The 25,402-nt window shown below is 37.8% G+C and overlaps 1 protein-coding gene across 2 annotated transcripts in view; it reads left to right on the top strand.

Moving 5' to 3' along the window:
- KLHL14 (kelch like family member 14) overlaps positions 1-24,844 on the top strand; it is a gene marked incomplete at both ends in the record, with an annotated part of 91,930 nt that extends 67,086 nt beyond the window's left edge. For both annotated transcript variants that reach the window (XM_084251762.1, XM_084251761.1), the window contains 6 exons: positions 7,048-7,137; positions 13,341-13,419; positions 19,138-19,328; positions 19,409-19,567; positions 22,550-22,707; positions 24,704-24,844. In XM_084251762.1, coding sequence (XP_084107888.1) covers positions 7,048-7,137; positions 13,341-13,419; positions 19,138-19,328; positions 19,409-19,567; positions 22,550-22,707; positions 24,704-24,844 — 818 coding nt within the window. The remainder of the gene's footprint in view (positions 1-7,047; positions 7,138-13,340; positions 13,420-19,137; positions 19,329-19,408; positions 19,568-22,549; positions 22,708-24,703) is intronic.
- Between the last annotated feature and the right edge of the window lie 558 nt (positions 24,845-25,402).

Genomic DNA, 25,402 nt, shown 5'->3' with positions numbered 1-25,402 from the left:
ATCTCTAGTGTCCCTTCCTGATTAAGCCTGTGTCATTTCAGGAGTGTCCTATCTGATCTCCCTCTACTCCCTCTTTTACTCCTACAACATCCATAGTGGTCAGAATGATGTCTTTAAAACATAAATCAGATTATGTCATGCTGCTGCTCAAAACCCTTCCAGTGCCTTTCCATCATGCTAAGAATAAAATCCACAAACTTATTCCAGCATATAAAGACCCACCTCCCAGCCTCCATCTGCTTCCTGACTTTATCTCAGCATCCTTGGCCCTTATACTCTGTGTTCCAGGCACACTGGCTTTCTTTCGGCTTGTCTGGCAAATCTAGTTCACTCACATTTCAGGATCCTCTGCATGCATTTCTTCCCTTTATTTTCCAATGATGTTTTCTGCTCACCCTATCTTAAACGCCATTCCCCAACGAGGCCTTCCCTGAGCACCCCAGCTAGAGTATAAATAGACACTCCTCATCTTAGTGTTATTTCTAAAACATCATCCCGTTTTATTTTCTTTATATCATGTGTCATCACCTGGCTGTGTGCCTGTGCATTATGTATTTGTTTACATTCTTCTTCCCCCAATAATGTAAGCTCTATGAGAGCAGTGACCCTGGAAACTTAGTTCCCTGCTGTATTATAAGCAGCCAGAAAAGTGTCTGCACTTAATAAGAGTTTAGAAAATATTTGTTGTAGGAATTAATAAATAGCTATCAGAAGAGAATGGAATGCACTGTGTCATACCCATCAAAGCAGTTAAAAAGAATGCATGATAAATTATCCAAGTGTTTTCTCCTAACTCAGCCTACAACATTACATCTGACCTGCCTTTGGTCTCCCTGCTAGACATCATCTTGGATCCCTCTGTTCCTGGTTGTCTTGCTGGGCTCCCCTCCATGCCTCTGCCTTCGGGCCTTTGCACTTGCTACTCCTTCATTTATATCCTGTGTGGTTTGCTTGTTCCCTTCAGTTAACTCTCTGGTCAAAAGTGATGTACTTGTCCATGGAACTGGGAGGAGTCATGCTAAAATAATAAGTGAGTAGGGAAAGACAAATGCCAAATTATTCATTCATATGTGGAACATAAAAGCAATGTAAAGGGATAGATTAAAAAAAAAAAGTCAAATCCTTGATATCTGACTGCAGAACTGAGATTACCAGAAGTGGGGGGCAGAGGTTGGGAACAAGGAGAGGGGGTATCAGTGAACTATGGTGGAGGATTATTGGGGCTTCAGTGGTAAGCATAGTGTGACCACATACATTTATAGAAGTATGAACTTATCCCCTAAAACATATACAATATTGTAACCAACATTACCTTAATAAAAATAATTTTAAAAGATTACAAATAATTAAAAATATTTTTTAAAAGTCAACTACTCAGCCTACTCTGGCCTTTTCTAACCTCTATCAAATATCCCAGCCTGTCACTCCCTCTCCTTTGACCCTGCTTTACTTTTCTTTGCTGCACTTGTGATTTGAAACAAAAGCACCTGCTTATTTGTGTGCTTTCCTTGACTAGAATGTTCCCTGATGTTGTTCACCATGACTTCCCGGCAAGTAGAACATTGCCTGTCCTAGGGCTGCTGCTGAGCAAATATTTGATTGAATGGATGGGGTGGAGGATGAAGTGGGACAAATGTTTCTTGAGTACAAAAAACAAAAACAAAAACAAACAAGTGTGCCCATGGCATATTGCCACCATTTATATTAAAGAAAATGACTCATATAAATAACTTTTCTGGAAAGAAAATTCAAGAAAACACTAATAGGAATAAACTTTGCGGTAGGAAACTAAAAGACTGGTGTTAGAAAGGGAAGGAAAACATTACTGGTCCTGTATATCCATCTTTTATATAAGGCTGAGTTTTTACCATCGCCATTAATTATTTTTGCAAAAAAAATTAGAAAGTATGTCATATTTGACAATTTTGCAAGTTTATATGTTTTAGGCAAAAAAGAAATCAAGGCCCTCATAAATGTTTCATCAAAATGATAAATATTCAATAACAATTTATATGGCAATTCTATAACTTTGGGGTAGCCCTGTCCAATTTTGCTTGGATATTTCTGAGCATTTGTGGTTGCAAAGGGTACTTGTACTTTCTGCTGGAAAAGGTATACATTCCTTAGATAAAAAAATATGGAAGGAAATAGAATAGTGTGGTCCCTAGCAGAAGTCTTTCACTAATATAACAAGCCTCCTGCACATTTTATGTACCAGGAAAAGGGCCTCTGTGCCCAGGAGTCTTGGAATTGGCTTGCAAGATTGAAATATACCCTCATTGTGGAAAAAAATAAAAACTCTCTGCCAATAGGCTCTACCCATCCTTAACAGGCTGATTTGCTCAATGTTTTTCTGGCTTTGTGAAACAAATGGACTCTACTTTAAGAAAATCAACTTTTTGAATATCTGGATTTATGGAAAAAAAATTTAAGGTGTGTCCACCTGCTTTAGTCATGTATTCCTTAAAGTATGAAAATAATAAACATTTTAAATATGATTCAGGACAAAAATATTATACAGAAATTCAGGAACACTATCATTGAACACACAGGTACTCAGTAATTACTTGCTGCTTGGATGAACATACCTATTGAAAATCAGTAGAGTGAAATGGATAAGAGCGTGGGGTGGGATCCAGATATCCCTGTGTTTGGATTCTATCTCTGCCATTCATTTGCTGAGTGTGACCTTCAACAAGTGACTTAAACTCTCAAGGCCTCAGTATTTCTTATAGAGGTAAAATTAATGAATAACACCTCCCTTGGAGTTAGTGGCATTAAGTGAAAGATCCGGGAAAATAAAATGAAGGTATATTTGGTCATGGATTGCAGTCTGTAATGTATTTCAACATCATGTATTATTTCCTTCACTTAATTTTTGCTTGGGAATGGGAGCAAATGAATGGCAAAACAGAAAAAAAAAAGTACACCTGTTGTTCTATTTTCAGATATATAACATGGGAGACTATGTATAAATATAATTGTATATTTAATCTATAAAAATGTAGATATAGGTACAGGTGGATATACAAAGCACCTGCACATTACCTGGCATGTTTATATTTGGCAAATATGATTACTCTTGTGAAAATATTCTGAGGGTTTGACTCTGTTTTTATTTCCACAAAAGCTAATTTTGTGCATAACATCCCAGGACATTTTATTGCACTAGTACAAAGAAGGGGTAAAAGACTGTGTAACTGAGATTTTTATGCCCCTAAAATTATGAGAGAACAATTAACAGGTATATAAGTGAATTGTGCAGACATCCGGTTTGTAACAATTGCTGACGTCTATTTATTGCGTGATGATTAGTCATTCTGCCAAGCAAACACTGTGACTTACTATCCTTTCCAAGTATTTTTTTAATAGTATTACCTGCTCTCAACTTTCTTAATTAAAAATATTAGATGTAAGTGATTTAATTTCTCAAATACAAGTCCAGGTGTTTGATGTGAGAAAGACACAATGGTACAAATTGCTTTAAATTTAGAGACTAAATAAAGGTGTTTCCTTAGATAACAAAGGTTTCTTTTTCAATTTGCTGCCTTTCCCCACTTCCCTTCTAGCACAACTAGTTTGTGTCATGAAGTTAAGAATTCTCACAAAGGACCTTATAAACACGTGTTATTAGATTTTAAATCTGATTTGAAAGTGCCTCTCTCCTACCTCTTCTGAGTAAAGTGACCTTTTTAAATGGAGGGAAGTGGGTTTAGATGACAGTCATGATAAATGCGGTCATGTTCACTCAATAAAATAAGGCCCAGTGCATTTGAGGATAAATCAGTGAAATGTACAGCCCCACCTGTCTGTCTCCATCATTCATTTCCACTGTCACTTTCACAGTGGCTGATGGATCACAGTTGCTGTAAAATTAGACAGCCTTTAATCTCATTTCATCCTGATTAGCTTCTCTTTACCCTTTCCCTCTAACTCACTGACTGACACGCTAAAAGCTCACACCAGGCGGTATATGAACGTGGCGTACAAACTTCTCCTCCACTACCTGCCTGTGAGGGCGAGGCCAGTGTCCACCTGGACAGAAATGTACGAAGGGAAAAGCATGTATTTCTGAATATTTAAAAGAAAATAAGTGCAGTACCCACTGCCATGTAGAACAGATATTTACTTTTGTTTCCTGCCCTATTTATTTTGCTTTCCTTCAGGTTTAATCAGAAGTCAAAGAAATTAGGTCTTTTGCAGAACTTCAATTGATTTAGTATAGATTTTTTTCCTAATAAAATTAGAGCATTTTACATTTAGAATAATAATTCTTAAATAGTTGTTTGTGTGTAGTTATAATTCAAATACTCAACCAAGAAATATAGCATGTAGGTTTTAAAACAAGAGTAAAAATATATAGATAAATGAGGTAAATTAAGGAGCTTTTATTATAGAATTTCAATGACCTGCTCTTTTTCTGAAGATTTCAATCGTCATTTTAGTGCAATAGTTTTCATTTGTTTGCATAAAGCACAATAGGGGTAATCAAATGAGGAAGAGACTTAAGAATAAATCATGTGTTATTTCCATCACTTAATATCTGTTTGCATGAATGGGAACAAGTGAATGGCAGAAACAAAACACAAGTACTGTGTTTTCAGAGACTGTGCTTTATTACCAAGCTGGACTTCCAGTTTAAAAAAAAAGATAATATAATTTTTCACTATTTAGAAGATTTGGGGATGAAACTGACCAAAAATTCAAAACGAATATTGGAAGGATGGCATCAAGTAAGTTGTTTACAGTTACATGACCTCTGTCCTGCCATCAGCAGGTACATGCAAATGACCACAGTGCTGTAAGTTACGCTGACCCGGTGCCATGACAGTGACCTGGAGCAGCACCAGGCTGTTCACAATATACAGAATGCATGCATGGCATGGTATTGGTGTTGGCCTCTTGGAGCCATTGTCATCCTCCAAACAATGATGAGTTGTTTAAAGATAATAAGATGACTACAGTCTTAGTTGTTCGGTGAATCCAACATTTACTCTGCCCCAGTAGACTCTGAGAACTGACATATACAGGACCTGTATGGTTAAAAACATTTTTCCAAAAAAATAACTGAGGATTGAGGGGCAAAAGAACTTTTCCGAGATGACTCCCTTAGTCAATTAACCTAACTGATGGACCACACAAATCCACTGCACAGCCAATTTCTGCATTATCCCCCAAATCAAGGGTTTACATACCAATGCCTTCTCCCTTGTGGGTATAAGTTCAAAAACAATGAATATCATTTGCCAGCCTGCAAAGAAATTGGGGCACCAGCAACATAAAGATATTTAAATCCATGCTTAAATTAAAGAGCAACAATGAAATAGACAGATGAGAACACAGGACCAAGGAAACTCCATGATTCACAGATATGAGGAAGGAGTAACCCAGTGTGCACAGAAAAAAAGTCTGGATCATTCTCTTCAATATTCCCTGGGCAAACCGAATAATTCTATCTGTAAGACGTAGACAGAAGCATATAAATAAGTGCATACATTGTCTAATTTGACATTGTATCTTAAATAGTTTAAATCAATATTGTATAAATTGTAGATTATAGTCTACATAAAACAATGACTATTGTGACAGAAATAAGTGAATAATAAAATAATCAGAACTCCTAAAATCCTTTTGTAAGTTCTGATTTGGTCTGTTTTGCTTTTTCAGAAGATGTTATAGGTTTCAAAAGTGTGCCTGTTTACTAGTTTTATTTGCATGTCTCAGCCAGTATAAGTACATTCTGTGGAAAATTAAAGATAATAAAAACAAAATTAAATGAGAGATGTATAGCATCCTAAATTACTCGGGTATTGGATAGGTGTTCTCTATCACTCTCGCTCTCGCTCGCTGGCTCCCTCCCCCTCTCTCTGTTCTCTGTCTCTCTCACTCTTCTCTCTCTCCCCCAGCGCTGGCACAAGACCACAAAGTGGAAGAGCTGGCCCTGACTCATATTGATTTCCCACTGCACTGGTTTCTTAAGTGCTCTGTTGATCCGTGTCAAGCAATAAGTTCCCTGCCTGCACATGCACATCACCTCCCCATTTGTCCTCACCTAGATTTAAGGTGCCCATATGATGAGCTGAACAAGGACATCATTTTTCCTACTGGTGTCACTGGGCCCAAACCACTGCATGTGATATGATAACTAATGCCGGGTAAGTTTACATTTACCATATGATAGTACAATAACAGCGACTGACATTGCACTGCCCGCAGGGCGACAGGGGGCTCCGGTTCTGGCCATGTGTCTCCCAGAAGAAAATGTAAATGAGAACACACGCAGAGAACTCTGGCATTAGTGGGTTTCTAAATAACACCCCCTCCTCACTGCCACCACATTGGGGCATGGAGAAGGGTGAGACGAGGGAGTGGATGTTTGTGATGTTCCAGACAGTTTTTAATCTTCGTTACAGAAGAGCTCCTAAGCAGATAGATAGAAAATGTGTGATTGTGCTGCTAATGACATTGTACAGGAAATTAAGCGTATACATTTGGAGAAGGCATTAAATCAGCAGGACCTTAATTTAAAAACTTGAAACTGTATGGAAATTCAGCTTGCTCATTGCTGTGGAATAGAAAGCTACCCAGCACCCCGAGTCTGTTTTTGGAAAGATTGCCAACAAACCAAGTTTAGGCAGAACATCTTCATAGCTCCAAGAGTAGGCAGGGTTATTTCTTCCAAGGAGTAACCCCCAGCCCTGACCGTTTGGGGGTGTCAGTCATCGTTTTGGAACGTGATCCCCATCACCAGGCAGGTGAGGAGAACTTGAGCATCAAAAGCAGCACGACAGGTTGTTCTTGACTAATTTGTGGAATAACATTATGCAAAATTCATCAGAAGGGGCTGGGATTGAAGTGGCTGTGAGCACACCGCAGGCGCCGCTGTGGATAGACGGGCGCCCCGCTCTGCTGCCCGCGAGTGTCTCTTCCTTCTGACTTGTCTCTCATTTTATACACTTTGGTGAAAGCAAATAGCAAGTGAGCCAAGGGATCAAGTCCTAAGATGGAAAAATTTCATACATCCTTTTTTTTTTTTAATCTTTCCAGTTATGCCATACAACAGTGCCCATCACTGCGTGGTGGAGGTGGAAAACTTCCTGTTCGTGTTGGGTGGCGAGGACCAGTGGAACCCTAACGGTAACTATTGAGCAACTTGACAGTAGATGTGCAACAAGTGTGTGCATCGTGCAAGGCACCAGAAGCCGACCATTTTGTCATTACTGTGAGAATATATTTCTGTGCAGCAGGGACAATAAAGTAGTCAGCGAATTGGGCTGACAATTGGAGGAGGGTCAATCACGCACTAGCAGAGGACGTAGGCAGCAGAGCGTTCACTCATTGACTGTCTGGGGATTTGAATTCACAGTGACGCCCCAGCCCTCTCCTCATCCATCCCCTGAGGAATGCCACAAGCATAAGTACAGACTCCCCAGAGGCAGGTAGCAAGCTGCAGCTATTAAGAATTCTCACCACCTTCTCCATCACTTTTCTCCCATTTTATCAGTCTAATAATGAAGTTTCAATAAATAAGCATTATCTGCCGTCATGCTGTACCTAACCTTTCCTGGAGTTCCTCTGCAGCATTTATTATTGGAGACCTTTTCCAGTCGCTGTGCCTTTTGCAAGGGCTCCTTCCACAGATTGGCCACCACCTGCCCTGTCGATGTGATTACAGCACAAATTTATTGCAAAGAGAAGTTAAATATTTTAATACCCTTCCCACGCCAAGCACAGGGAGAACACTGTGCCTTGCAGAACATGCAAAATTATCAAGATATTTTTGGAAAGCTTGCACATGAAGGAGGAGTTACAGTTGTAACCTTCTGTGTAACAGAGATCATTAGGACTGAGAAACCATAAAACAGCTTGCAGGTACACATTTTTACTTTAAAACCCCAGAACATCCAGCTGAAATTACATATACTGCATATATTTTATTGTGAATGCTCTCTTTCAGCATCTGTACCAAGGCAAATTATAGAAAATTGTTACATCTGTTCACTCTAGAAAATCCTAAAGGAAAACAATCCAGGCCACCCTGAAAGAACATTTCTTTGAAGAGGGGGGACATTCTTTCTCAAGAGCTGCAGTTGTGTTGCTTGCTACTTTTCAGTGCTGGAAAAGGGACAGTCCTGGGCTTTGTGAGAAACAGGTTTGGAACAGGGGTGAAAGGGTTCTTTTCCCTCCTCTAATTTATCTTTGCAAAGATGTATTCAATGTGTTAACAAAGAATCCTGCTTACATATAATCCGCTGTAAACCGACCCCCACCCCCGGCACACACACACACACACACACACACACTGTTGAACTTATCCTGTCTCTGAAATGGTTTGAACTGAATGGGGCATTTGTAAGTAAACACAGTGCACAGATAACGGGTTTGTCCAAGCAAATAATCTGAAGAACATTCTTTTTGACGGCCGGATTAAAGCTAACACCTGACCCAAAAAAACTGCTGCAAAGTCCTATTTCTAATGACAGTGCTCTCTCAGCCCACCCCTCTGCCAGGTGGAATAGGCCTCTGTTAAAATACCAATTTTGGTGCAATGACTCAACTTCACAAAACACTATGATTCTCCCACTCCTATGAGCAGAACTTAATCAACAGCTAGAAAACCTGCCCCTGAGATTTATGGCCTCCTAAACTAACCTGTAACCGCCTACTTCAGCTTCTCTCAAACACACAGCTAAAAGATTGGGTGGGGGGCTTAGGGACAGTATAAAGGACATATTCCTTCCTCTCTAAAAAATGTAGATTTTATATTCGAATTACCCAGGCTCGCATAAGTATGCTGCTGGATTTCACTGATTTTACTCCTCCCACCCCTGAAAAGAAAAGCAATTTGGTTTCATACCCTCAACAAATATGCTCTGAAGAAAGACTGCAGAGAGCACCACGTCGCACTGCTGTGGGGCCACCCTTCACTGTCACACAGCTCACGGCGCTCCGTGTGAAGGCCCAGAGCTGAGGCACTGTGCACCGCAGGAAACAGTGGGATCCCTGTGATGTAGTGTGTGTCTCCTCTCTGCTTTAGCCACTAGGAAGTCCAGACAAATTCTGTAAAACTTCAGTCCCTGTATTTTAATTGTATATTCTGCCACAGTGTAGGCCTGATAACTCACTCTCTTTACGGTGGGCCCCTCGTTAAAACTTTAGGAGTTCCCACTGCAAGGCTGTCGCTCTGTCCCTGACTTGGGCATGTGAAGTCGTTTCATATAGATCTGGACCAATAGGTCTCCAAACAGAGAAGTCAAGCATGCCAGCGTTGTACTCCCAAGTCAATGAGTCCATCTTCCCTGAGCTGGGGGTACCAGGGCTGGAGTGAAGCAACCTATGCCATGAAGGGCACTTCCCCACAGGGGGAGCTGCATGACCATGAGCAACCAACACTCACAACAGAAAGGGTGTGGGAACCAGAACACACACCACATCCTTTCAGCATTTTCCAAGTAGCTTCAATTTTCTTCCATCTCATCAATTATATAGCATTAGTACTAATATTTACAAAGTGATGGTTTTTTGCCAGGAATTTTGCTAAGCACTCACCTGCCTTGTTTCATTCAATCCTCACAACCATCCAGTGAGGCTTGTTCCATGATGGCTCTTGTTTTACGAAGACACTAAGCCTGAAGAGATTAAATAACTGGTCAGTATGCATAGCTTGCAGAGAATGAGTTGATTCCATCATAGGTCTCATGACTCCAACACCCTAGTCTTTAACTACTATGCTACACTGTTCCCCTTCATAAACATATGCATCTGTTTAGATATTAAACAACAATCTTTTGCTTTGCCTCCGACCTTGTAAAGTTAAATTAGTATTATATTATAACAGAAAGTGGCTCTTGTTTACTCACAAAGAACTCTATCATTCCCTAATTAGAAAACCAGGGAGGAATTCATCTTCTCAAAAATACGGGCTTTTCCTATTATATTATGTCATACAATTAGAAAGAAAGAATATCAAACCTTATGAATACTAACAATCCTATGGTAACCTATAACACATTTATATGTCATTGCTGGAAAGGAAGCAAAATTAAAACTCCTTGGGTTCAAATGTTTTGTATGTGTCAGTTCCAAAGATGAAGTCTGATGAAAACAGTGTCTGAGGATGCATGTCCCTGAATGAAATGAAACATTGTACATTTCAATACATGCTCTTAAACACAAATGTTATTTTACTGATTTATTATCTTGATTATTAAGACCAAACTTTGAAATCATGAAACATGTTAGTTACTGGAAACATAAGCAGGACACATATATTAAATTTTACTCAGCTATAGATGCTAACTCCTATTAAATCCTTTCACATGATTAATGAGAGGAATGCATTATAATATTCTAATGATATATATGCATATATTCTGTCAGTGCCCCAATTTACAGAGAAGCAATTTACATTTTGTCACTTACTGATGATTGGCTCCCAGAATAACTGCCATGGGGAGGGGGCTTCCTTTCCCCCTCAGTTATTTCTCCTCTACCACTGACTGAAAACTTCACCCTTCTTCCATTTCACACGTCACCTGAGTGATAGTCAACAATGGTGTCTGGTGAAAGGATATCATCACAAAAAATGTAGAAGTGGAGGAAGAGTCAGAAAGAAATGAAAAAGGTGAGAAGCAGTAGGATCAAGTGTAGTAGGTGGTATTGCAAGGCAACAGGGAGTATAATTTGAAGACATATTTTAAAATAGTGGTTCTTAAGGATGTGGGGGTGACAATGTAGAAGAATTGGAAGTGCTACCCACCTCCAGTGATAGAAACAGTGTGGTGGAGCTGGGGGGACCTAGTCCTCATAAGAGTGAGCAGCAGGGAAAATAGGACACTCAGAGGTTAATCTCAGAGGTCAGTGATTAGAAAAGAAGTTTAAGGCACCCTTCCGAGGAGAATTTAAGGGTTAAAGGGATTTCATTGATGTAAGATCGTGAGTTCCAGGGATCCTATGGGAGGATTCATGTGGCCAGGTTTGTTAATAAAGTTTTGTTTGGGCATATACAGAAAGCTAAGAATGCCAGAAGTGAGAATGCCCTCCAAACACTGTGATTTCATCAACGGAGACTCAACTCAAGGCAAGATTATGTCAAGAATTGGCTTATAATTGAGTTTTTTTTCAAATTTACCATCATTTCCTATAGAAATAAAACACCATTCTTGATAGATTCCAAGGTTAATTCCCAAAAGAATTTAAGAATCATGACTCTCCAGCTATAATCCTTTAATGTCAGAAGTTCTAAAAATTGTTGACTATCCTCTCACCCCTGCTCTTACACATTAAGGTAGTCCAGAGGAGCACCCCCCCTCAGGCTTTCATCACCACCTGTTTAATGAAGTAAGGCTTGTCAAGGCCATCACCAACCTCCAGGTTGCCAAATATCCTGATCAATTCTCAGTTGTACTCCTTTTAAACTATTTGATGGGGCTTCCAAAATACCTTTCCCATCTTCATCGCCAACAATTCCTATCCTTTCCTAGTTTTTCCTTATCTACCCTAGAGCCATTCAATTTGCATACCCTACCCTACCAGGTGACATCCTGATTGATGATTTTAAATAATATCCCTGGACCAGTTACTCCAAAATGTACATTTGCCACCTCCTTTAGCCAGTGGACTACCAGACACTTCCACTTTGAGACCTTGTAGGCTTCAAAGAAGTTTCAGTCCAAAACAGAATTTTTGATATTTCCGCTTAGCCCCCCACACTATTCCTGCCTGGTCTTCCTTACCTCAGCCAATTGCAAAACCTTTTACCTAGTTACTAAGGCTAAAAATCTGGCCACCTTCCTAAATTAATTCATTTTTCTCACACTATCAGAAAATTCTAATAACTGTTTCCATAAAATAAATCTCAAACCTGACCACACTGCACCACCTTCAAGTCACTATCAACTCTTTGCCCTGGCTTTGCAATGGCCACCGGGTAACTCTCCTGCCTTCAGAATGGTCCCTGTTGAGTCTACACACAGCACCAGTGTGATCTTTGTTAGGGCTAAATTGTGCCACTTTCCTCATTTCTCAGTGAGGTGGCTTCCTATAGTTCTTATATCAAATACACAACCCTACACTAGCCCACCCCTTGACCTTCACACCCCTCTGACTTCTATGTCACCCCAACATTCTTGATAGTTTTTAACTTGTAGCCAGCTAGGGGACATTCCATATGCCATGGGCTCACCATCACAGGTTCAGTCAGCAAATTCCTGAATAACTTGAGAAGACATCTGTGAATGGGTGACCATCCTGCTTAAACTGGCCTCCCCTCTATTAATCTCCACCTTATTTTTCCTTATAGCATTCATCTCCACTTGATAATGTTTATTAGTTTATTCATTTATAAGGACAGGAACTTGTTTTTCTTGTTTACCCATATATTCTCAGAACCTTGAACACATAAGACATGGAATATGTGCTCAACATATATTGTATGATTAATAATAATATTGTCTACATGCCTGTGTGAGCACATGTACACACATATCAGTTATTGTAGTGGTGAATTTTGGTACCTGTAAGTTTAATGACACATGTCTGAACAAAATCAGACTTTTAGAGTTAAGGCCTCAGGTGCTGTATCGAAAACAAAAAAAAACAAAAAAAGGTTATTGTCATCCCAGCTGCTACACAGAAAATGGAGTACACTCTTGTGCTTCCATTTCTTGCTTTGGTGTCAATCTATATGGAAAATGAGATCATTTTAATACCTTGGAGGCATTGCTGTGCTTCTTAGGCTCAACAGAGAGGATAAACTGGTTAACCAGCTCAGAGGACTCGTATTTCAGCAAATGTACCTGTAACACATCACAGCAACTGTGCTTACACCAAATGCATGCACAGAACTTACACAATATGCATAGACTAAAACTGACTTTCTCTTGCAAACTTATTGTAGTGGTTGTGTCATTTCCATGAATAATAGCAGACTCCACCACTGCTAGTTATTGGATCATTAAAAAAAAAAAAAAACTTTAACAAGAGATGTCTTACAAGGTAGTCTCTGGATCTGCTTATTTATAGGTAATAATTTCATGTTCCTAAAGTATAACACGAAAACCCAGAAAGGTTTACCCCAATTTTGTGATGAAACCGGTTTGATTAACAACTAATTGCTATAATTATGGTCAATTTATTTTTATTATAACTCACTCCCCTAAAAAAAGACAGAGGAAAGAGAAAGAAAAAAAAAAGAAGAAATACATTTGAGAAATAAATAGTCATTCTACTGAATTCTTCTGTTTGCTGAACCTGAGAACAGAGACATTTTAAAAAGAACTATTAAATGTACAAACAGGAAAGAAGTCTAAGTTTTAAGTGTCTCAAATATATATTTACAGGAAAACACAGTACAAATTTTGTCAGCCGATATGATCCCCGATTTAATAGCTGGATACAACTTCCACCCATGCAAGAAAGGTAAGTGTTGGGCTTGTGTCTGAAATATTGTTACTGCTTTACAGGGAACATGGGGGCTGAGTGGTTTCCATGATAAGGTGTGCTGGACAGAGCCATGGAAAAGACATATGAGGCAAAGCACCAAACCTGACCTGGTGGATTTGGATTAACTACCTCATTAATTCAATGGAGAAAAATAAACAAATAAGTCAACTATTTGTTCTAATGGAAAAAAAATGCATGGTTTGTCTTTCTTTACCACATTGCATTTGATTTTTAGCAAGCAGAACTAAAATCTTACTGACGATCCCACTCTTCTTAATGATAATATATTTAAATCACAGTGATAGGCATTTTGGATGCAGAAATGTCAATATTGAAGTATTAAAGTCTTGCTAACTCAGTTCCTTTAATTTGCCTTCTCATATATCTTCTCATTATACATTAAAAACCAGATCATTTGTTAACTGAAAAAAAAATAGTTTTACAAAGTGTCCTCTCATGATAGCAACAAAAGACAAAGTGGCTACTATGTTTATACATACTTTTTCTCTCCTGGCTGTTATTTACACTTGAGGCCATTTCTTAATCTGCATATGCAAATTTACACACTAAATCTTGAACACTTGGTTCTTTTCTAATAATATTCTGACATCCTCTTGAGCAAATCCTCTAAGAGTAAAAATAAGCTGCAACTTATTTCTTCTTGATTAAATTGTTTAAGAAATGATTATCTTCCCTCATGACCCTTGACCTTAAAAGCTTTTTTTTAAGAACATTCAACTGAGTTGCACTGAGCTCAAATTAGATCCTTAATCATAAATTCCAGGTTGAAAGGAAATTTTCAGACAATACCATGGACTCTAAAACATGCTTTATCAGAACAAGACAATATGACTCTGTGTTGTGAAGGTGTTAAGTATCTAACTTTTTATTCTCTGTTAAGGTATGAAAACTCTCAGGAAACTAAAAGCTGCACACTAAAAATGATGTAGAATGATAGACAGTAAGGACCATATACGCTTTTAGCACTGTCTAGTTCAAAGGTACCCCAAGAAATTATTCTGAATCAATTAATAACCAGACAAACTTCTCAATCCTCCCTTCGTGCCTCCTTATAGACAGAAACCCTGCTGGTGTCAGTTTTCCATGCACCTCATGTGTCACCTTGTTTATTTCTTAGGGAGTTATTTCCTGGTGCTTGTTATTGTAGCTGCATCACTTTGCCCTTTAATCAAAACCATTCCAACAAGTTTTATTTAAAAAAATTTTGAAAAATAAATACTGGGAACATGTTTGAAATGTCAGCTCCCTGTCACCGTGGCCCCCTTTGCTGGGGGCTGTACACCATGATAATTAACCTTCACGCCTTGGGTTTGGGAGGCATAACTCATGTCGCGGTCAATTATCTCACTGTAGAGCCCCTAAGGATGAGAAGTACGGCTGCAAAACCTAATTAGTAATTTTTTTAAATGTGTATTGTTTACTTGATATTCTATAATGACTTCCTCTGAGGCACTACGGCCTATCATGGCAGGGTCCTACTTAGACAATTTTTAGCAGCTCATTGACCTGATAAAAAGGCCCGCCATGGTCTGTCGGCGCCCGGCAGCCACCGTTGACAGGATGGACTGTTTAACGTTTCTTTCTAAGTCATTATGGTATATCATGTCAGGTCCCTAGTAAAAGAAGGTTTTTTTTAGATTTAGAACAATCAACTCGATAGACCAAATAAAGAGCTCCTTACAGAGCTGAATGGGAAAAAACAGATCTCACAAATGCCCAGTCAATCTTCTAGCTCCATATCTCCTATGGGTTGGTTGACCCAGGCAGCAATCCATAACTTAAAAATGGCATTTTTCTGTCATTGCCAAGCTTCTATTCAAAACAGCAAGCATGATCAGTTACCAGCGTGCTTTAATTGGTGAGTAAATGAAGAAGAAAATAAAATAAAACACACATGACACTTTAGAATGGAAGTTTCTCGAAACATTTAATTTATTTTACATTGCTTAGATGATGAATCCACCTCACCAGAAGTTCCCTACCTCCTCCCTGCCAAACTGGTAGTGACTACCAAACTGCTGAGAAGTTATTATTCTGCTGACAAGTCATCAAAGTGATTGAGAATAATAGACAAACTTTGCAAATCACCGCTAGGGTAACTTTACCTTACAGAACTGGCTGGCCAGATTCCTAGGATGTCTCACCTAAACAGCACTTCCAAAGGAGCTTAATAAAAAGTGCAGAACATCCGCCCAGTTCAGCTTCTAGGCTCACTCCACCTAGTGTCAGCTTTTGAATTGCTTGCCTGCTACCTATGAATTTACTGGCAGAAATGAGAAGAAAATATAAATGTAGTGCTGATGAGCTGTTTTGATGTCAGACTTAAGATTCGATTCTTTAAGAAGGAAAAGAAGGCAAAGATGTAAACTCAGTTCAATAGAAATGCTTTGATGACTTTAAAATTTTTTAAAAAGAAAACTTTAAAAAGAAAAAGCAGTTGGGAGAACAGCAACAATTTCTTTCACAGAGTAAGTGAAGAGCTAGAAGCAAATGCATCAGAAATGTTTCCAAATTTAAATATTTTGTTTCTAGCAACCTTACAAGAAACCATGCGAGACAATATTCTGTTTGCAAAATCTGTTGTTTTTAACCTGATGAGAAAAGTCAAAAATTCAAGTTGAGATAAGGTGATAGTGGTTGAAGTTCATGTTTTCAGATATAAACTAACTACCCTAAGAGTCTGAAATGACCTTTAAAGATCTGTACAAGACACAGGGTTCAAAGTATGTATGTAGAAGTTATTAATAGTCTTTTTTAATTTATTTCAATACACTGACTATTGCCTCTGGGAGTAGGGAAGGGGAAGTAGTAAAACAATTTGAAATGAAGACAGTGTAATTCTACTAAGAAATATTCAATAATCTTGGACTTACTTTAAAAAAAAATAAATAAATAACCTGAACCAAGTATGTGCTTCTTGTGGGGAGGAGGAAAAGGAAATTCCTTAGAGAAACCTGGGTAGTAATTTTATTTTAAATTTATTTTTTTAAGATTTATTTATACAAGAACCAGGGTACAGGCCAGATGTGTGGGAGGGTAAGAGGATTCACCAGAGACGGAGCGGGGAGCAGAACAGGCAGACTGAAGAAATACATTGAGGGGAGCAGCAGGCGAGACAGGAGAGGTCTGCTGCACCATGTGGGACCCTCGCCGGCCGGGATCAAACCGGTGCTGCAGAGGCCATGGACGGAATCACAGCACAGCACTCAACCACCTGCGCCACCAGGGGAGGCCCTGGGGTAGTAAAATTTTAGGCTGAGCAAATAAATGTTCACCTTGACTGCATTGATTCTGTCATGAAAGAGGGTACTATAGTGCATTTCATGAATTCTTCTTTGGGCATGCAAAGAGTATGTTCACTACTGGCATTTCTACATAAAAATGCAATTTTAGTCAGGAAGGGAAACCTATTGATTTTTTTTTTTTCCATTTAGATCCTAACAGTGACACTGTGTGGATAAAGTTAGGAATACACATGGAACATTAAATTAAGAATGCCTTAGCTAAAAAAAAAAAAAAAAAAAAAAAATAGTTCTGACAGATTTTAAACTAATGTCACAATAAGGAAGGAACTAAATCAGAAAAAGTGAAAAAAATGAAACTCAGACTAGATAAAAAAAAAGCATATACTACCAAAGAGAAGGAGAGCTTTGTCTTCCTCATTACCTAGACTTATTGAATAGTGCTTTTATATTTGTCATGACTTGCTTTTCTCGACCACAATATAAGGCACAGAAGAACTGATCACGTTAACCCATAGTGAAATTGGTAGATTAATTGTTTCAGAGACTCCAAGACCTGTCATATGGAAGGGGGGTACTGAAGGACCCTTGTGTCAGCGGTGCAAAGAAATATGTTTGTTACTTTAGTGTAGAATTTTGTAAACATGTCTCTTCAGTAAAACATTTTTACTGAGAAGATAAAGCACCAGTATTACAATAATCTTGATCTAAGATATTCAATAAGAGAGCAATTGAAATCTAGTTAGAGAAATGGAAGGAACCAGTTGTCCATCTATATTTACTTAATTTTGCAATTGTTTTAACCTAATTTTTATATTTAGATGAGTATTTGCAAATAATCCTGGGAGAAAGGTACCATTATCATCTTTATGAGGCATGTGAAGAATTTGACACTGAGAAGCTACAAGTAACATGTTAAAGGCCACACATCCAATATATCGCAGTCAAGCAATCTGATTCCAGACACCAAGCTGTTCATCAAGATACTATTTTACTGCTTCCTGGAGATTTCAGCACTTTGTAAACACAATTTGGGAAAATCTTCAAGTTGTGTTTATACTGATTATAGGTTTACCTGATTAAAAAAAAAAAAAGACCTCTAGGACACTTCACTTACTATTCATGTTGGCCATGAGTCTTGGCATCAGCTTTTATAAAGCCGTTTATTTATCAAATATACAATATATTTTCTGAGAGATTTACCACTTAATTTTACTTACTCTGTATTGGACCACATGTTATCCTTATGAAGCAAATTATTCCAGTAGTATCGATGAGAAATACAAAGCAAAGCTTAAGATTTTTAATCTAGTCATCCTGATGCAAATTTTTTTAAAGATTTATTTTTATTTATTTATTTATTCATTTATTTATTTATACAAGCAGTGGGTACAGTCAGAAGCACGGGAGGGTGAGAGAATTCACCAGAGCCAGAGCGGGGAGCAGAGCAGGCAAAAGGACCGAAGTACACTGCTGAGGGGAGCAGCGGGCGGCAGGAGAGGTCTGCGCGCCATGTGGGACCCTCCTCCGGTGGCCGGGGAGCAGCCGGGGATTGAACCGGCGCTTCAGAGGCTGCAGGCAGCTTCACAACCCAGCGCTCAACTGCTGCGCCACCGGGGAGGCCCCTAATGCAAATTTTTTTAATCCTTTTCATTGATTCTACTCAGACCTCGTTCTTGTTATCAAGTCTTACATACGCCTTTAAAATAGCTCTTGGATCACCACTTTCCACTCGTCTACTGAAACTCTAAATCAGGTCTCAGCATTTCAGAATTGGTCGACCTGTTTCTGTTCCTTTCAACACAGCTTGCATCTTTTGCCCTTCCTGGTATACTGGCATAATTTAATAAATAGCCTCTCTTGAAAAGAAACCAAAAAAGATCTTTCACTTTACAAGAATTAACAGCAAAAGCCATGTAAGATAAAATTCCTGTAATTTCAATATTATTTTCAGTTCAAGAAAGTTTCTCTATTTGCCGTAATACAGGGGGGAGAGAAAAAATGATAATTGAAGAAATTTTTTGATGATGTAGTTCTCTTATAAATTGGGAACAATGACCCTTGAAGGACCATAAAGAAAGTGAATGTCAAGATAATTTATTATTGTTACATTACCTACCTCATTTTTCACTTTGTCTTACTACCGTGATATCATTGCAAGGTACCAAATATCCCAAACAGCAGTGAGCACTTGAACATGTGTGAAAAGGAGCTCACACAAAGAGTTGCTGAATATCTCCTTTCCTGTTACACTAATATAAAAGAATGTTAACCAAATGGGAAATGCATGCAATCACTGCAAAAGGCTCAGATTTAGCAGATTCCTCTGTTTGTCATTTCCAGAGGTCAGCAACCCTCTCTGAACCAGGATGTACTCCTTTCCACACTGACTGGGCTCCTTTTGTGATTTACATTGTTGTTTTCATTGTAGAAGAGCCAGTTTCTATGCATGTCGGTTGGACAAACATTTATATGTTATTGGTGGAAGGAATGAAACCGGCTATTTGTCCAGTGTGGAGTGCTACAATCTAGAAACAAACGAATGGCGTTATGTGTCCTCTTTGCCACAGCCTCTGGCAGCTCACGCAGGAGCAGTTCACAATGGGAAGATATACATTTCAGGCAAGTCATTCCTCTACTTTCCGTTCCAAAGTTCAGTTCCAAGGCATTTCTTGACTTTTATGTATATGCTTAATTCACAGGGGGTGTACACAATGGAGAATATGTCCCTTGGCTATATTGCTATGACCCCGTGATGGACGTCTGGGCTAGAAAACAAGATATGAACACAAAACGTGCCATCCACACTTTGGCTGTAATGAATGATCGCTTGTATGCAATTGGAGGAAATCATTTGAAAGGTCTTCTTTTTTTTTAAATCACAATAACTTTTGCATCTCCTGTTTCTTGCTAAAGGGGTTTCTCATTAGATAATCATAGTTAACCAAGTAAAAAACATGTTGACCAAATAAAATCTACCCTGTGTAAATTAGCCGAACCCTGGGGCAAGCATTTATTTTGGCTCTTCTGCAGATGGGATTATTTTTAAGTTACCACACACATTAAAGAAGTGAATAATGATGTCTACAGAAAATAAAAACCAAGGACATTAATAACTGAAAAGCACAAACAATTTATTGTAACAATGACTTCGGTAAACTAAATTATTCCTTATCATCAAAGTTATAGTAATGGATTTTTTTCCAGAAAAATTGTTTTTTGTACTAATCATTAAGAATTTTAAGAATAGCTGCATAAAAATGTTTAAGATTTTTCTTAAAGAAAATAGTAGAATATCATGTATACATTTTGAATAATTTCTTTTAAGAATCAAATATCAAACCACCTGTGATTTCAAGTTCTTTATACTTTCTTTCGTTAATGAAAAGTCTTATTGGAAGCAACGTATATTTAGAGTCATGTTTTGAGTCCTTTCCTTCCCTGTTTGTGTATATGACTACAACCTTTTTCAGTATTTTGTTGTTGTTTTTTTAAGTTTTATTTTTTATTTATTTATGCATACAAGAACTAGGGTGTAGGCCAGAGGTGCGGGGATGGGGGCGGGGGTGTGTGTGAAAAGATTCACCAGAGACAGAGTGGGGAGCTAAGCAGGCAGATATGCTGAAATACAGTGCCGAGGGAAGCAGCAGGCCAGACTGGAGAGGTCAATTGTGCCATGTGGGTTAGCTCCCTGGCCAGGGAGCAAACTCATGCTACAGTGGCTGGTGATAGCTTGATAGCATTGAGACTTTAACCCCTGTGTCACCAGGGAGGCCCTACAACCTTTTGTAGTTTTTGTGAATGCATATAACTTTTACGCATGTATATAGCATTGAACTTGACAGGAAAGCAAGAGACCTATGATACTGAGAACATTATTGAACTACTTTGGGCCACAATTTCCTCATCTGAGAATGAAAAATGTGGTTTCATTGAACTCTAAAATCTCTAGCTCTGACCATCCATGATTCTTGAAAATGAACTAAATAAGAAATAGGCCATCTGGCTAGGATATATCAGGCCCAATTGTATATTTACTTTTCAACGATATACCCATTTTAACAGTGGGTTAGACATAGAATTTTTTCTATTTTTCCTAGCACATATTTACCCCTAAACATAATAAAGACTGAACAGGCATAATTTTTCTGTAAATATTTCCAAATTCATATTCAATCAGAAATATCAATATCCTACTCTATGTCTGCTGCTAAACTTAGTGCTGTCCTTATGGGAGAGGATTACTTTTCCAGTGCAACTCAACTCTTCCCTTGTTATTCTTTTTCTTTCAGTGGTGTGTCTTCATTTCAACCAAATCATTCCTTTATATCAACATACTTTATATTAACTTTGTAGTGTTCTATACTAAAGTATGATTTCTACTAAATTCGTTTGCACAGTAATGCTTAAATATTTTAGGCCCTTTTAATATTTAAGATTATACTTGAGCAGAAGACCTGGGTAATGAGAATCTAAATGAGAAATCTCAAACACATATCAAAATTAGGGTGATTGAGGAAGACTTCATGGTGTAGAGGAAAGGATGTGGGCCTGCCCAAGTCTGGGATTTATTCCCAGTTATGCACTTAGAATGGTGTGATATTACTCAAAACATTTAACCACATGTCTATAGAGATAATTATCCTTTCCTTGGTGGGCCTCCCTGGTGGTGCAAGGGGTTAAGCAGCACACTGTGAAGCAATCCGCAGACTCTGCAGCATGAGTTCGATCCCCAGCCGGCCAGAGAGTAACCCACATGGTGAAGCTAATCTCTCCTGTCTCGCTCGCTGCCCCTCTCAGCAGTGAATTTCAGTCTGCCTGTTCTGTTCCCCACTCTCTCTCTGGTGAATCCTCTCACCCCCCGTATCTCTGGCCTGTACCCCAGCTCTTACATGCATAAATAAATATTTTTTTTAAAAAATAATTATCCTTTCCTTGGTAGTTGTGAGGATAGTAGCATATATAATACATGTCCTTGGCACAGAAAAGGTACACATATCCTATTTGATGCCACTAGAACTTTAAAACTGAGGATTTCCCCCAATCATTCCAACTATATATATTTTAAAAGTTATCAATAATCTTATTGGTAAAGGAAAGAAACACAGCCAGAGTTGTAGTGTGCACATTGCTCCATTCCCAAACCTATGAAATTTATTTTACTTAAGAAGTAGTGGCCTTAAACATAGTAAAAAAAAAAAAAAAAGTGAAAGATGCTGAACAATATTTTTTATTATTTAAAATAGTTTGAAAAATTCAAATACATTTTTAAGAGAAGCAATGTAGTTTAGTCTGTAAGAACATGAGCTCTGAGTTAAAATCTCTGCCTATCTATTTACTATCTGTGACTTACTCCAGTTATTAACTCTCTCTGCTCCTCAGTTTCCTCATCTCTAAAATGAATATAATGGTATGTCTCATAGGGTGATTGAGGGGATTGAATGAGTTCATCTACATAAAGTATTTATGAAATAACTAACAGTCAGCACTCTATAAAATACTTGGTTATTTCAAACTTTTTAAAATAATATTTTCATAAGACATTTTCAATGACATTTACCTCTATGCCATCAGACTTTACCAATGACATCCAATCAGGCATTCTTGCTTTAAATTAATCTAAAACACCTGGTTTGGTTTTTGGTTTGTTTCTTTGGTTAGTTGATCGGTTTCTTGCTATTTCTGACGTCTCCTACTTTTATGAGTAAATTTAGGGATTTGTGTCTTCAGAGACACATTTATTATCTACTTTGTGACTCTAGACTTTTTTTTAAAGAAGCACTTAATTTAATTTGGAGCTAAAAGTGTATTCTCTTATGGTTTCATTTTTTCTTGTCACTTAGGTTTCTCCCACCTTGACGTAATGCTTGTGGAGTGTTATGACCCAAAAGGTGACCAGTGGAATATTCTCCAAACTCCCATTTTGGAGGGTCGAAGTGGTCCTGGCTGTGCAGTGCTTGATGACAGCATTTACCTTGTGGGAGGCTACAGCTGGAGTATGGTATGTGTTCACATTGACCTCATCCTTATCCTTTACATTTGTGTATACATTTTATTTCCCTCCAAATGTGTTACCACCCACACATGTACCTTTTAAGAGCATCCTGCTTATATACAAGCAGGAGGCTATTCTAAATGTAAAATAGAATCATTGTGGTTGCTGTAGAGTTGCTTGCTATCTTGTCAACTGTATCACAAAATATGATATGTTTCTGTTGCCCTTATCTTCCATGCTTTTGTGATTCAGTGTTTTTAACTGAAAGTTAGGCAGAAGTGATTTTACAAAGGTTCTGTTGAAATTGTTTGAGTAGCAGGGTTGAAAAGTTTCTGACCACTAGGCATGAAATAATAATAGTTCAATATCCGTTAATTGTTCAATATCCACAAATTCTGGTTCAACTATATAATTGAACACTATTTCTCGCTTTTTCTCCCTCTTTATCATGAAAGTTTCTAAACACACAAAGACAGATTAATGATGCATTAATGTATACTCTCATTAATGCATCACCCAGCTTCAACATCCATCAACATGGGCATACATACTTCACCTATCCAGCCTTTCAAAAATTTTGACTGAGGCAATTTGAAGCAAATTCTGGACATCCTTAATGCTTCAGCATTTATATAAAAAATTATTCACTTACCTAAACATACCATCATTATCATATCCTACCCAATTAATAATAATTTATACTAAATCAATTTTCAAATTTCTCTTATTGACTTGAGAAAAAGTTATTTTTCAAATTGACATGTTCAGGTCAGGAATCTGACTTGTATTTGGTTACTATATGTCTTGCAATCTGTAAAATTACCCTTACCAGACTACTTGTTCTATGTCACTGACTTGTTGCAAAAGTAGAGTCAATTAACTTATGGAATACTCAGCATTCCAAAATTGGCTAATTATTTACTTGTGGTGTCTCTTAAAATAATCCTGTCTCCATATTTCCTATCAACTGGAAGTTAAAGATTAAGTTCTACTTTTTAATTTTTTTAATTTCTTTTGGCTTTTGTTTATTTGTTTGTTAGTTTTCTTTTGTTTATTTGTCAAGAACACCTGAGGAGGTGGCAGTATTTATTTGGACAATTACAGTATAACGGGAGACACACAGGGTTTAGGGTCTATCAATTCACTTTTTAAATGATGACTCTTTATATTTCCCTTTTTATATTTGTTGGTGTTATTTACATTTGGGGTTTCATTTCTTTTGCATCAGACAAAGTTATTACATAAAGTTTGGGGGCAGGTTTAAAAAGTTATTAGCTAAGCTCAATGGAAGCAAGTTTGTACTTACTATGTAACTAGATATTTGATATTCATACATTTCTTGTCTGCTGTTATAAATTGCTAGGAATGTACTTTCAGAAAATGATTATTAAGTTGGTTGAGAGTTTTGTTTTATGCTTATGAAAAATACAAACTTGCTTTGATTTGGAAAGGGAAACATTATACAACACTAGTCCTACAATTTGTAAAAAAAACAAGATTATAGTTTTTTTTTTAATGTGCCTCAAAATAAATCAATATGTGAAGAAGTTGGCAATTTCCAGCTTGTTTTAAGCTGATTTGGAATTCCAGTTGTGATTCTCTATAATAGTAAATTAAAAACAAAGAGAGAAATCATGGAAAATTCAATTTACTTCAACTGTATGTATATTTAAGGTGATTTTTTTTTCCTTTTTTAAACTTAAACCATCTGTGTAACTCCCAATTTTGGGTTTCTTATTTTAAAGAATTTGCTGATCCTTTAGGATGTCCTGGAGATTTGAATCTTATTATTAGTCTCACCCACACAAAAATAGACTTTGAAATCTTGACTATGTCTAATTTCCCCTTGGAAATGAAACAGCTTAAAATCCACTGCCATTGTTAGACATTTTTTTAGCAGAAGCAGAGAATGTTTTCTTTCCAATGTAAATGTGATAATTAAGATTATCAGTGCACTTTTCTAAGCATCCTTCCCTAAATGCTCCCTGCTCTGCCATTACAGGGGGCCTACAAGTCATCTACAATATGCTATTGTCCAGAAAAAGGCACCTGGACAGAACTCGAAGGAGATGTAGCAGAACCACTGGCAGGCCCAGCCTGTGCCACGGTCATCCTGCCCGCCTGTGTACCTTACAACAAATAACACCAGGAAACCCTGGAATGAACAATATCACATTCTAGGAAGCAGTAACAGGTGACATCACTATTATAATAGGAACAATGCATTCTAGTGGTACGACTGCCGAAACCCACCCTTGGTTTCTGATGATTTACAATTAACTCTGAAAGAAAAAGACCTGTTCTTGAACAGATGCTATGTATGTAACTCGGATCACACCAAACTTCCTGTGGTGACAGACTCTTCCATTTCAGACTGGTTTTAACTTGTCCCAGCTTTACAAAACTCCTCATATGGATCTTAACTTTCAAAAGGAGAAAGATAAAATACAAAAGAGTGCCCCCAGAGAGACCTCAGATCAGTATTGTGCATTGTAGTCTACCTGCATGTGATCTATGTTGAAGTTTCAGGGATATTGTGTTCATGAATGATTTAGAATCTGACCCACCAAGATACTTACACTGCATTACAGAAATTGCCACTTGATCCTATATTCCTAATCTGTGGCTACTTCACAGACTCCATAGGCAACACAGTTATAGAAAACCATGTAAGATTAAAGAGGAGAATTTTTGTTACTAT

The sequence above is a fragment of the Talpa europaea genome (assembly GCF_964194135.1).
Source record: "Talpa europaea genome assembly, chromosome: 13".
NCBI classification, from domain to species: domain Eukaryota; kingdom Metazoa; phylum Chordata; class Mammalia; order Eulipotyphla; family Talpidae; genus Talpa; species Talpa europaea.
The sequence above is the reverse complement of the archived record's forward strand: the minus strand, read 5'-3'. Positions and strand labels throughout refer to the sequence as shown.